General features: G+C 41.4%; 1 protein-coding gene across 4 annotated transcripts in view; it reads right to left on the reverse strand.

Moving 5' to 3' along the window:
* Positions 1 to 856: 856 nt before the first annotated feature.
* The window catches only part of LOC308364803 (homeobox-containing protein 1), a 29,873-nt gene continuing 16,292 nt past the window's right edge, over positions 857 to 14,437 (reverse strand). For 2 of the 4 annotated variants that reach the window (XM_080838046.1, XM_080838047.1), the window contains exons 6-11: positions 13,301 to 13,435; positions 12,950 to 13,118; positions 7,428 to 7,510; positions 4,560 to 4,655; positions 4,323 to 4,441; positions 857 to 2,269 (exon numbers count right to left, since the gene is read on the reverse strand). In XM_080838046.1, the coding sequence (XP_080694172.1) occupies positions 2,120 to 2,269; positions 4,323 to 4,441; positions 4,560 to 4,655; positions 7,428 to 7,510; positions 12,950 to 13,118; positions 13,301 to 13,435 (752 nt within the window). In that variant the 3' untranslated portion in view covers positions 857 to 2,119. The remainder of the gene's footprint in view (positions 2,270 to 4,322; positions 4,442 to 4,559; positions 4,656 to 7,427; positions 7,511 to 12,949; positions 13,119 to 13,300; positions 13,436 to 14,437) is intronic. The other 2 variants (XM_080838048.1, XM_080838049.1) reach the window with 2 other exon arrangements.

Below are 14,437 nucleotides of genomic sequence, written 5' to 3' on the forward strand. Positions count from 1 at the left end.
TAACATGGGTACATTACTGAGACACCCGCTTGCTTGGATTGCCTGGATTGCCTGAATCCGGAATTTATTTTTGTCGGATCTGCCTTCCGTCCACACAAACCCGGCGGGTTGGGTCCCTAAATCCAGAACTTTTTGAATCCGGTCTCCAGAGTGGATACATTTCAACATGCCAGCAGATCCTTTTCGTGTGGACGCCCAATCCGCACATTTCCTGACACAATGAAGTCATTGCCCCACTCCCCGCCACTCAGCCTGAACCCTTAATAACTGGCTGCTTCACTTTATAACGGCAACGGCATAAACTAAATCAATGTTGCTAAGAAGCTGGTTAAGAAAGGGATGACATTAACAAGCCACACTTTAACAATTATCACTGTTGAATCTATTTGCATCAGACCATTGTTTAAAACCGTTTTTTTAAGTGTCAGCAATAGCCTAAATGAGCGAATCTGATGTGAAAAGATTTTTATTATAGGTGGAAGTTTCAAAATGGTAACTTAACACAAATGAGGTTATGGCGAAGTGCATGATTCTAACTAGTCCTTTTTGAGTGCTATGGTAACAGTGATTTCAATGGAGGGCTAAAGAACTGAAGAGCAATTTGCTGAATTGACAAAAAGATCAATTTACGGTGCTTGAGTGCAAACATAGCTTTTTCAGTGGGTTTTTGAGAGAATGGACTATGATGTGTAAACACCCAAGCACTCATCCAAAATCAACTGAGGTTCTTGATATTACATGTTAATCATTCACAAGCACAAAACCTTACAAAATACATGTGCCACACAAACATAGTCAGACACCAACTGCACACGTATTCATTTCTTGACAGAGTTTTATTTGATATTACTGGTAAAGCAGGCAAAGAGGGTGGCAAAGTGCTGCATTATGATACGTTTTAACTATGAGCACAGAATTCAGATTAATCTTTAATTTTTCTCTCACTGTAATGTTAACAAAGATCATTTAAGCCTTCTGAACATTTGATGGGCCCCGATTCCCCCCTTCCACCTTAAAGGAACGTCATAGCTCCAGTGAGGTCAGACTTTGTCAAGGTCCTAACTGTGCATATTCACCTCAGTATAGCTTTGGCTTAAGAAGGGCTGAGGTGAGGAAAGAGCAGCTGGCCAAAAAGGCTGACCGGCTTGGAAAAGCAGCATATAGCATTAGATGCTAAATATATAATGTCAGAGTATAGCTTAGTATAGTCTTACATACTGCACTAGCTTATGATGGAAAGTGCTCAAGAATACAATCATACATATATAAAAACAAAAACAAATTCAAATAATGACCCACTCATTTTAAAGCCCGTAGCAGTCTGTAGGACATAATTAGTGACTGTACTGAGAGGGCTGAAGGTTTCTACTTGATCAAATAAAAATGGCATGAAATGCATATGCTTCTGCTAGCACAAGCTTATGCACAAAACTAAATAGCACTCAACTTACAGATACAAAACATGATAACAGAAAGTAACATATATGGCACACCGACTCAGACGCGAGGAAGTGTCCATACCAGTCTCTGAAGGAAGCAACCATGATGGGAGAGATTCCACTGATTAAAACTATATTAAATGCATATTGAGACATAAATTCTTCTTTCTCGTTTGTTTTCGCGCTCATTTTCTGCTTGAGTTTTCCTGAGTTGTTGCTCGTCTTTCAGGGCCAACCTCCATCTTTTGACCTCCACCCTGACCTGAGGAGACCCTCCAGGACCACCCAGCTCAGTGGTGCTTTATCTGGCCCTCCAACCCAACTAGCGCACCTGTCCTGCAGGTTCTCTGCTCCATCTCTTGCAGACTTCAACTAAGCACTAAACCATAAGAACAGTGAGAGAGTGAGGCTTTAGAATAAAGGGAGAAGTGGAGACTACCAGTTTGCACCATGTCTGCTTCTCTCCCTGTCTGAGGACCTTGGAATGCACAATATATAGAGATAAATATTGCCAGTACTATAAGCATTTTTCCCGTAGTTACATACAGTGGCCTCCCTACCACTGGAGGCACAAGAGTATTTTGGTGTGGTCTCCTGACCGAGCCTCACACCATACCATGCCCCACCTAGGAGGTCTGGTCTATCCTATCCCAAGGAGTGGAAGGAGTGGTCTCCCCTCGTCACTCCTCGTCCACGGCTTCTCGTTTGGATTCCTCGAACTTCTGATCACCCAGCTGGGTGGAGGGGCTGGGGAGGGGGAGGGGCGCGACCTCCATAGCAGTCAACGAGCTTCCATCTTGATCAGCGTCCTTCTTCTGTGCCAGCTCCTCCTGTCAGTTATTGAGTCACATGTTCACATTACTGTTATTCTAAATGTATTAAGTACACAATTACCAGAAAAGTTGAACAACTGGAATAGGCTAATGGAAACAAAAAGGACTGATTTGTAAAGACGGAACAAAGATCAGAAAAATAAGGCTCTTCACTTTTGCATAAGATATCCATTGAAAAATAAGATGACCATTTCCCCACCAGTGGGGTGCCAACCAAACTCCACAGGTGGACCATTTTATGCTTGCTATCTGTGAATGGCTTGGCTTTCAATAAAGTCCACAGATTTTTACTGTCTTTGACAATTTGAACCAACTTTCATGGCACTATGGGTTAAAAGCATTACTTCTTTCCTTGGCAACCATTGCCACTTACTAACGAACGTAAGCAAGTTATGGCCGTTAGTGAGCTAATAACGATGACATGCATAGTAATATCTACCTATCCATTTTAAATTAAAATTGCACTGGAAGGCTGTTTCTGTTGGTGTTATGTAGGGTGACCAGATGTCCTCTTTTTCCCGGACATGTCCTCTTTTTGAGACCTAAAAAATGAGTCCGGCAGGGATTCCCAAATCGTCCGGGATTTTGCCTCGTTTCTGATTATATTAATTTCCACGAATTGACCAAGTGTTGGGAACACACCAGCGATCAATGACTTATCATATGCAAGTAAAGAGTACCATATGCTATATATACCCTCGGAATGGCCAACCTATCTCGGTCATGGTGTGTATAATTTTGTAGAAAGAAAATAGTCAGTAGCAATCTATAACACAACTATATGCTTATCCTACATAAACTATGGAAACTATTAAAAAAACTATTCAATTAAATGAATCATTTCTTATTTTCATTGGTATTGTTGTCATATACAGATATGCAATGATTTGTGGGTAATATTTTGTTGTCCAATGTCAAGTCTCTATTTTATCATGTGACGAGACGATCTAATTTAGACGCAAAATCTAAACGTCAAGACCTAGAGGCAAAGTACACAGGCAAGCACTTTTCAAACATAAAGGTGGTGATGCATGAAATTCTTTTTCAATGGAAAGGATAGCCAGCCAATTCAGCCTCTCCTGCTCCATGCGGCCCCTCAGGTAGGTCTTTTTGAGTTTCAATTTGGAAAAAGATCACTCGGCTGTTGCCACCGTCACAGATGTCAGAAACACCGAAGGTGGATTTTAGGGAATGATAATCCACAATTAGCATTTTGGCAAATTGGGAGACTACGGACTGCTAGGCAATCTGCTCCAAAACAGGCCCTGAATGATAGGTCGCCGCCGAGCGCCTGTTTCATTGTATATGTGTTTTTCAGATGTTGGTAAAGCTGCTGTCCCGCCGCAACAAATCATGCCTTTCATAAGTGTTTTTAAAGAACCTTTCAGCACTTTGACCGTTTGTTTACGTTAGTGTGTCAGAGTGCTATTGTTGATAGCTTTCTTTTTTACTTGTGTACTTTCCCAATACAATAGCCGGAGTAACTAATTCGACTGTAGAATCCAACACATTTCTGGTAAAATACATTATTTTAGATTAGATACATTAATATTAAGACATTAATATTAATGAGAGGGAGGCCAGCTATCAGAGTTTGTTGTTGCTTTATCTTTTGCAAAGGAGAGATAACACAATGGATTATACATAATTACAACATAGGAAAGTTTAACTATTATATATATACGCCTAATGTGTGTGTGTGTGTGTGTGCGCGCGCCTCTTAACTAGTAAATAGCGTGCACTAGGGCCCTTGATAATAGCATGCACGAGGGCCTGTCGTAACTACTACCCTCCCCCCCCCCCCCCCCCCCCGACCGTCACCGCTGAAGTGTCCTCTTTTTCACCAACTCAAATCTGGTCACCCTATTATGCTTACTATCCCCCTTTGTCTTACAAACTACCTTTAATTTAAAAAGACTATGACAACTAAAACAAAAATTACAAAACCGGGAGGAATGACAGCTGATTTTAGTAACCTAGCAACAACTAAATGGTTGAAATGTATGTGTGTGTGTGTGTGTGTGTGTGTGTGTGCGCGTGCGTGCCTCACCTGTTCAGTGAAGCGCTGAGGCACCTGCTCAGGAAACTCCTGTGGCTCGGTCTCCTCCCCATTTGAGTGACAGCTGGGGCTGGGCACCTCTATGCCATGGCTTTCCAAGATGGCTGCCTCTAATAAACGACAAGACATAGAAACTAGTTTACTATTACTACACTCACTTCACTACACTGCCAATTGGTCAGTTGCATTGACAGTGGCCAATCTATCTATTTAGCAAAATAATCTCACCAATGTTGGCACGTCTCTTCATCTCCTTCCTGCGGTTGGCAAACCAGTTGTACACCTTCAGCGCTGTGACACGCTCAAACTCAGACAGCTTGCAGCCTTAAGAAACCAAGACAGCAGTCACAATATAGGTCAAGGACAGCTTATGATGATGCATATTGATAAAGATGTGTTTTCAGTATGCAATTTTATAGACAGTACATGCAAATTCAATTAAGAGTTGCAAACAGAACAATGCAGTGGCTGTTTCTATACTGCATTCAATAAAAATCGCTGGCGCACAAACATGGATGCCTTAACACATTTTCCAGTGCAGGTATTTTTTAATTCTTTTTCTGTTCTACCGGCAGTCTAGGTGCTGAGGCGCCAAATTGCTTCTCACATGTTTGTCATTCAGTTTTATTTCAGTGGATACAAGGGCCTCTTTGAATGCTATGGTTCATTGCTTCACTATTTTATAAAAAAAATTGTTTCATCAGTTTTAATAAACTTGTACTTTGTTAGATTTCAATGTTTTGAAATGATTACCATAACTCAATCAGACCTAGCTTTGTCTTAAAGACAGAATCATCAAGATGGTCAGACAAAGCAACGTCTTGATTAATGGCCCATTCACATCCTGACGCCATGACCCGACCACCGACACACCCATTTTCTGTATAAATACGATGAAACTAGTATGTCATGTTATGCTGAAGGAGTTATCTTGAAGAGACATCAACCACTACGTGCGAGGAGAGACGGAGCAAGGAGCATCGTGGCCTATGAAGATTAGGCCAACAAGGAAGAAATCTACATTATGGACAAATAACTCCTAAACTCTTCTCTCTCTCTCCATCGTAGTGTGTTGCGTGTGCTCGAAGTCTGACGCGGATAATAAACCGATATCCTATACATCAGATCAGCATTTCATCGAGTCCTTTGTTAAACATACGCAACTAACGTCAGAGCTAACTAGACATATGTTATATCATAACATTGGTGTTTTCACTGGATTCAACGAGATTCTTCAACTTGAAAGGGTTATTTTAAATGTAGACAAAACACCACATACTCTGAATATAAAATCACAGGTACTATTGCAGTGTTAAGTCATTAGTCTTGGAGGAAATAACCAGTTGTAGCAGCACCAATCTTACTGCCAAACTTTCTCAATCCTCTTTCATTTGAATTCCTTTAATTCATTTACCTATGATAACTTCTTGACATCATAGTCAATCATATTCTAAATGAGCTATTCCTTTGAAGCAGATTATTTCTTTTAATATTCTAAAAGGTTTCCGCTAGGATTTGTCTTGCCAATCAACCGTTCAGAAATAATTTATCTGACCAAATTTGAAGCTTACCAGTCAAGTTACAATTCTTGTACAATGTTACAAATGCAATTATAACCTACACCTTGTGGTGATGAAAGAATGGCAAATCAGTTGGACAGTTTAATGAACATTTATGGGATTGTAAGCCAAAACATAGAATTACGATTCATAGCATAAAATCTTGATTGGCTTCCAGTATAAGATACCAGTGGGCAACATTTGATCTCCCTTTTTTCATTCCAGACGTCTGCGGATGCCAACATGAAAATCACTGCAATGCCGTCTTAATTGCAATCAGCAAGCTTAACATGGATATAATGTAGGCAACTTCAGCGAGTGTAACGCAGTAAGGGTACATCTCAGTAAACTCACAAGTCACAACTGCAGCAAAGTGTCTAGACCTTTTGAATGGGGTGGCCCAAGGGGGCCCGGTGTCATTTAATGGGGGCTTGGGGCATGCATAAGTTATAATATCAGAAAGAACTATTTATTTGATATCTAATGCACAGACTGCACACCACGACTGAGGTTTTTCTGTTTTATTATAGTCGTCACGTGGACCTTTAGGCCCATCCTCAGCACGTATGGTGTTCAGGATAACACCCCTCAGTGGGTGCTAATCAAATGCGTTTGGTGGAGACTCATGTTCTGCCATTAACATCACTTGCAGCCAAAGCTTCGGCTAATTACTTAACACATAATCCCATATTATGTGTTGTCCTACCCCTTACTGCAAACTTTTGCCCTGTACGCAGGTCTATTAATGAACTTGTGTTGCTCTACCTCTAACTGTTAACTTTTACCCTGTACGCAGGTATATACATGTACTTGCCTTCATCATGGAATAGCTATAAGTGCAATTGTGGAAATTGGAAATTTCTGTTTGAACACTTTTGTTGGTAAATCAATGTTTTTTTTTTTTTTTTTTACGATTTATTTTTGGGCTTTTTTGGCCTTTTATCGATAGTTGAAGTGAAGAGTGGGACAGGATATGAGAGGGAGAAGAGGTGGGGAGTGGACAGGAGAATGACATCAGGCCGGAATCAAACTTTTGTCCTCCATGGGCATGTGCCGGTTATGTGTTCTTTTACAATAGAACCTCAAGCTGACATGAAAGGAACCTCCTACGAAAGGGACACTGCAGAGGATATGCCAGTCTTTGTTGATTGTGTCTTTAATTTGCAGGCACATTCTGTGTGTGATGCTTGTCTCGTGGCTGCAGGATGGCATCCTATTGGGGAACAAGTGCAGTTTGTCTGCTGTGCAAGGACATTTTCCTTCTAATACTACACTGTTCTAAAATGTCCGTTGCAGATACATTACAACTTTTTGTTATGAGCACTGTTAAGTTTTAAATTCACTCGCCATTTAGATATGTTGCAAGTCAAAATATGTCAGTGGAAAAACTGCCCAATCCCACCCAGGGTCTACTACAGCCAAATCTTCATATATCATGTATCAAATCAAATATACCATACGTCAGACATTTATAATTACATTCATCTGTGTTGTTATTTGATGAAAAAGCATGCCTAACCTGCTCCTGGATACAGACCTGGTTTCTGGATGACTGAGTTGCAGGCATTGGCGATCTCCTCTCTCTTAGCCTCATCAGGATACTGATTTTCCATGAAGAAACTGCCAAAACAGCCAAACAGTCAAGCGTATAGCCCTCTCCCCTTTATGAATGTTAATACTTGGTACGAAATGTGAAAGGCCACAGTTTATCAAATGAAAAAGCTTAGCAGCCTGTGACAGATTCACAGTTGGTTTTCATCATCTATAGCTCTGAATGCTCAAATGTATGGCCTACAGATTTGAAATGCAGTCTGACATTCATACACATCCAGTTTACTCCCTCCTTCACATAATGCATGACTCAGAGTATTTTGGAGTTTCAGAAAGAGGTTTGCAGCCATAGATGTACAGCATGTTGACAGGAATATACAAGGGAAACGGGGAGTGTGACTGAAATGAGTGAATGATACACATGAAGAAGACTATATCTTAACAACTGGCAATTTTCGTCTCATCCTAAAACCTAATATTTCCTCCATACATTAGAGAAGATCTACTTTTGGAACGGAGGAAAAATAGATCCTTGCCTCCTGCATGTCCTATATACTTGAAAAGATCGGCAATATGCCAAAACCATCTCAGCGGTGACTTCATGTTTGATATCGCTATATATACTGCTCATGTTTTATAAATAATCAACTTTATGTTTGATATCGCTATATACACTGCTCATGTTTTGTAGATAATCAACTTTATGTTTGATATCGCTATAAACACTGCTCATGTTTTGTAGATAATCAACTTCATGTTTGATATCGCAAATAATTACTGCTTATGTTTTATAAATAATCAACTTCATGTTTGATATCGCTATATATACTGCTCATGTTTTATAAATAATCAACTTTATGTTTGATATCGCTATAAACACTGCTCATGTTTTGTAGATAATCAACTTCATGTTTGATATCGCTATGTATACTGCTAATGTTTTGTAAATAATCTCCACTTCTTTATACATCTACGTAATAACATAGTTACATTCAGGAGCTCCCAGACAAAAAAGTCTACCAATTGGTGCTGCACTTTTGATCTAATTACAGTCGCAATGGCAGCCTGTGAGATTACATAACCATAAGAGGCTTAGAAATTTAATTTCATAAAACATGTGCGTGCAGGAACTTTATAATCTTCTCATGATGTACACCTTTAATAAAGAGAAGACCAATTAGTGTCTGTTGAAGCAGTTAAGCGTATGCAGTGTAGGGTCACATGACTACCTGGTGTGCAGACCTGAGGGCTGTACTGTGGAGGTGTGTTTAACCTACTCAGATTCAACAGTTATCACAAAAACCCTGCCTAAATTGCTGTTAAACAGTACTGTTGGTACACCTGGAATTCATCCATTGTGTTTGCCAACTCTGTGATGGGAGCAAACAAAGCAAGTAAATGTGAAGACGGCCGCAAACGGAGCAATCATGTTCCTCTGATTTACACAGCACAGCAGCTACAATCTTTTATCTACAGACACTATTCTCTTTGCCTCATCAACATCAGATCAGGCAGCGCACCATTTTCCCCTAAGAACTGGTAACTCCAATATAATTGACCTATCGCTAAGCCCCGCCCCCCATTGTGACTGTTGCTAACTCGGACACGTTATCAGAGCTGACTAGGTTTACAATGGCAGCTATCAGTGACAAACCTATATCAGTGACAAACCTATATCCCAAGAGGCTCTAGACAACTTTTGGAGACAAAAGGACCTGATTTCGCCTAGAAGCCTTCAAAAGGGACTTAATTATGCAATGGAGGGATATGTATACAATTTAAAACTCGATATGGTGGATAACAAGCTTAAATTTGAGGGGAGAATTTACAGAGCTCAATGCAAGAGGAAGAAGCCTCAACTCACGGTCATCGCGATTGCAGATAAATACATCCAATACCAGCATTGTTCATGCACGCCATGGGAAAGATACAATGAAATCACATTCAGTCAATTGAACTAATCTGGAAGGCATATGAATGTAGACCTACGTTTAGTAACTAGCATTAACCTACCTGCCCCTGACAGGACAGTGTCCATATGGTCCTAACTGTCTAGCTTGTTATTGTAACCTTGTAAATTACCGGTATGCGTGTGTTTCGTTCACGTTGTCATGTTAATCCATTATTAAACCTATGTATACTTGTGCATATCGTTTGTTTAATAGAATGGCCCATTTTTAACAAACTGTCCCATAACTGACAAAGCTACGCTAGCGCAGCTAGTGAATCGTTAACGTTAGCTAGTTTGAACCAGAGATAACTTGCCTAAGCCTAGCATAACATCAGTGGTGAAAGTAAGCAGGTACTGTGAATAATGAGTATGCCTTTTATCATGTAGGCTTAGTTGATTGCTTTAGCAAAGGACAATTCCAACCTAACAAGAGTATGACAGAAAGCTAATGAACGTAGCGTTCACTGTGTGGTCTGCCACAGCTTAATCCACCGGAGATATTTGGACCGGTCTTGTTTTCGTTTAGGAAATGAGATACAATATACCCCATTGCCTATCCTCTCATGATACCTCATATCAGTGTTGTATCTACCCCATGCACATCGTTTGGCCATTTTTGTTGAACCTACATTACCACAAACCTCATAAAACAACCGAAAAATCACGGCCTCTAATGCTATCCTATGGAGCTGTAAACTCACGATGTCCGAGTGCAGATGTTACTTAACTGCCATTGGCCCGTCTGCGTTCGAAAGGCGGGGCTTAGCGACAGGTCAATTGGGCATTTAGCTATGCTAGAATGCTCACTACATGGCTAAGCATAAGACTGTTTTACCTTTGCCATTTGAACATGAATTTGATTTGTTGTGTTCACTGAAGGTGACTCTTGGGACATCATTATTTGGTAGTTGGGCTTGCACACCATACAAGGGCTTGTGTTAGTATTGCTTCTCAAAAACATAGGGTCCTGCATGCATTACTAACAATTTCCCTCTAACTTGGCAACGTTTATCACACGTTTATTACACATACAATGGCCTCAACACACGTGAAGAGAACACTTCAAATTCGCGCTTCACATAGGCTCGTCCTTTGTTCATCTCACATGTATGTTCATGGACGTGCAACACACATGCACGCTGACCAAACAAAGGAACACGCACACACATGATTTCTGGGGCACACACCACAGTGCCCGCTCAAGCTCCCACAAACAGGCACACTCACAACCACGCAAACCTCCACATTCAGAACTCCTAAGAACTTCAACCTTTACTTGCGAAAATTAAGGTAACTTTGGTTGTAGTTATTAATTTTATTATTTAGAGTTACAAATTGATTAATATATTTGATGATGAGACTGATATATTACATTGATCTATGAGTGATTTTTGCCTTATTTTATTTTAACCATTGTTAGACACTACACTTTGTGTGACTTTGTGACTACACAGAAGATGAAAAGTCAAAACTGACATGAGCGGCAAGCCTGAAGGTCCTGCTAATTTGCCCTATATCAAAAGACACATACCACCAAGTGATGTGTGATGATCTGTGATTGACGGCAAGATTTTTACGTGTTAGGATGCAGAGGTAGTGTGCCATCTGTTGCTTAAACAATGTACATACAGGTGCATCTCAATAAATTAGAAAAAGTTGATTTATTTCAGTAATTCTATTCAAAAAGTGAAACTCATATTTTATATAGGTTCATTACACACAGACTGATATATTTCAAGTGATTATTTCTTTTAAATTTGATGATTATAACTGACAGCTAATGAAAACCCAAAATTCAGTATCTCAGAAAATTAGAATATTACTGAAGACCAATCGAAAAAAGGATTTTTAACACAGAAATGTTGGACTAGTGAAAAGTATGAACATGTACAGCACTCATTACTTGGTCGGGGCTCCTTTTGCATGAATTGCTGTAGCAATGCGGCGTGGCATGAAGGCAATCAGTCTGTGGCACTGCTGAGGTGTTATGGAAGACCAGGTTGCTCTGATAGTGGCCTTCAGCTCTTCTGCGTTGTTGGGTCTGTTGTCTGGCATCTTCCTATTCACAATACCCTATAGAATCTATGGATTTTAGGTCAGGCGAGTTTGCTGGCCAATCAAGAACAGGGATACCATGGTCCTTAAACCAGGTACTGGTACCTCTGGAAGTGTGTGCAGGTGCCAAGTCCTGATGGAAAATGAAATCCGCATCTCCATAGGATGGTCAGCAGAGGGAAGCATGAAGTGCTCTGAAACATCCTGGTAGATGGCTGTGCTGACCTTGGACCTGAGAAAACACAATGGACTAACACCAGCAAATGACATGGCACCCAAAACCATCACTCACTGTGGAAACTTCACACTGGACCTCAAGCAACTTGGATCCTGTGCCTCTCCTCTCTTCCTCCAGACTCTGGGACCTTGATTTCCAAATTAAATGCAAAATGTACTTTCATCTGAAAAGAGAACCTTGGACCACTGAGCAACAGTGCAGTCCTTTTTGTCTATAGCCCAGGTGAGATGCCACTGACGATGTCTCCGGTTCAAGAGTGGCTTGACACAGGAATGGGACAGTTGAAGACCATGTCCTGGATACGTCTGTGTGTGTAGGTTCTTGAAGCACTGACTCCAGCTGCAGTCCACTCCTTGTGAATCTCCCTTGAATGGGCTTTGTTTTACAATCCTCTGAAGATGTGGTTATCCCTGTTGCTTGTGCACCTTTTTCTACCACATTTTTTCCTTCCATTCAACCTTCCATTAATGTGCTTGGATACAGCACTCTGTGAACAGCCAGCTTCTATAGCAATGACCTTTTGTGTCTTAACCTCCTTGTGCAGGGTGTCAATGATCGTCTTCTGGACAACTGTCAAGTCAGCAGTCTTCCCCATGATTGTGTAGCCTACTGAACTAGACTGAGAGACCATTTAAAGGCTCAGGAAACCTTTGCCGGTGTTTTGAGTTAATTAGTAGATTTGAGTGTGACAACATGAGTCTTCAATATTTAACTTTTTCACAATATTCTAATTTTCTGAGATACTGAATTTTGGGTTTTAATTAGCTGTCAATTATAATAATCAAAATTGGAAGAAAGAAACACTTGAAATAGATCAATCTAGATATAATATATGAGATTCACTTTTTGAATAGAATTACTGAAATGAATCAACTTTTTGATGATATTTTAATTTATTGAGATGCACCTGTATATGATATTGTGTTTAAGGTGTGGTTGTGTGCATCCAATGTCCCAGTGTTCGTTTTCTTAGCAATCCACCTATTGTTTGTATGTAAAACACCTGTATCAAAATATGAGCATTAACGGGTGTTCGCCAAGTTGAGCTATGTCTCTCTATTAGGCCCACTCTAAAATCTTTCTTACCAATTGGTTCGAGACAACTCCTGCAACACAATACCTACACTAACACCAACCTTCAGCTAATTTCCCAACAGTTACAGTGACCAGTTCTCAGTGTATGGAACAACTGAACACCTCTATGAGCAAACTGATGAACTGGATGGGGGTGGTCAGGTGCACCTGTGGTGTCTTTAGCGCTCACCTCTCCATGATTGACTGGCACTCCTTCCTCCATGTGAAGCGGCTCCCCCTGCGCAGCCGGAAAGGCCCGCCCATGATTCCCCGATCCCCAGGGCTCCCTCCCATCCTCCAGTCAGGCTCCTCCTTCACCAGGGAGCGCATGGACAACGTGGCTCCTGCATGAGGAGACACTATGAGGCTAGAGTTAAAACTTCAACCAGAAATAATATTCTCCTTATGGCCAAAAACATGCAGATACTGCGGGTTTATTCGCAGGAGGGCCGAGACTTTTGAATGTAAACTAATGACACATGAGACCCACATGTGGTTCTGGCATGGGGGTGACATGCTGATATGTGATGGTGAGGGTTACCTGTCTGAGCCTGAGCCTGCTGGTGGGCAGAGTACCATGGCAGCAGGTGCAGCAGCAGTTCCCTCTGCCTACTCCAGGGGGCATCATTCCTGCTCCTAGGGCTCTGCGTGTGCTGGCTTTCGCTCCATCTGATTCCTTAAGGCAGTCGGCCAATCAAGAAACACTGTGTGTTAACACTGGGGCTACTCTGTCTAGGCAGGACACTCCCTCAGCAGGGGATGTAGTGCTCATGGTAATAGAGTGCTTGAGTCAAGCATCAGAGAAGAGCCCCAAATGGAGCTCAACACACTACTTGGGTTCATTGTCTGTTGTGTTGGTGATTTGGGTGGATTGCACACACAGTCAGCCCAAGCAGAGAGGTTTGTGTTGCTCATGCACAGTGGAGCATTAGGAAAAGGAAAGTAAAGCCACAATAGCATTTGGATTAATGCGAGATGGAGAGCTTCTGGAGCACTGGCACGGACACCCAGTGCTCCAGTCCAATCTCTTAGCTGAGAGGAGATGAAAACCAGCACGACAGCACCAGGATCAGGACTGAGACAACATATCTATGGCCAGGATCAGGACTGAGACAACATATCTATGGCCAGGATCAGGACTGAGACAACATATCTATGGCCAGGATTAGGACTGAGACAACATAACTATGCCCAGAGACGGGAAATCCTGAAGGGCTCCTCCCAAATCCTGCAGTACTTGCCTGTCCCTGTTTAATAATTTGTTTTGTAGTGTGAATGCAAGTATATGATTATTTTTTGCTAGATTACAGCCTGAGTGGGTTGGTGCCCAGTTCAATCCCACTTCTAGCTCTGCCAACGGAGGCATTAATAGAAGGGAAATGGTCCTGACTGACAGCATTTTCATGCATATACTACATTTCCAGCTGCAAAGGGCAGGGGGGGCTGTCGACTGGATGCATTTTGGTTCTCCATTTAAACAGTTACCCCCTTGGAGCAGGGGAAACTCAAAATGGCTGGCAGATGAGATATGTGAAATGTAAGCAGCAGAAGGGAAGTGTGAGTGGTGAGGAGACTGCAGCCAGAAAAGCATTAAAGCCAAACACCTCAGATGTATACCCCCATGCCACCCTCCCGCTTCGTAGGAGAGCTTCTCCCTGACTCCTACTTCTCCATGATC

Source organism: Sprattus sprattus (assembly GCF_963457725.1).
Source record: "Sprattus sprattus genome assembly, chromosome: 4".
Taxonomy (NCBI): domain Eukaryota; kingdom Metazoa; phylum Chordata; class Actinopteri; order Clupeiformes; family Clupeidae; genus Sprattus; species Sprattus sprattus.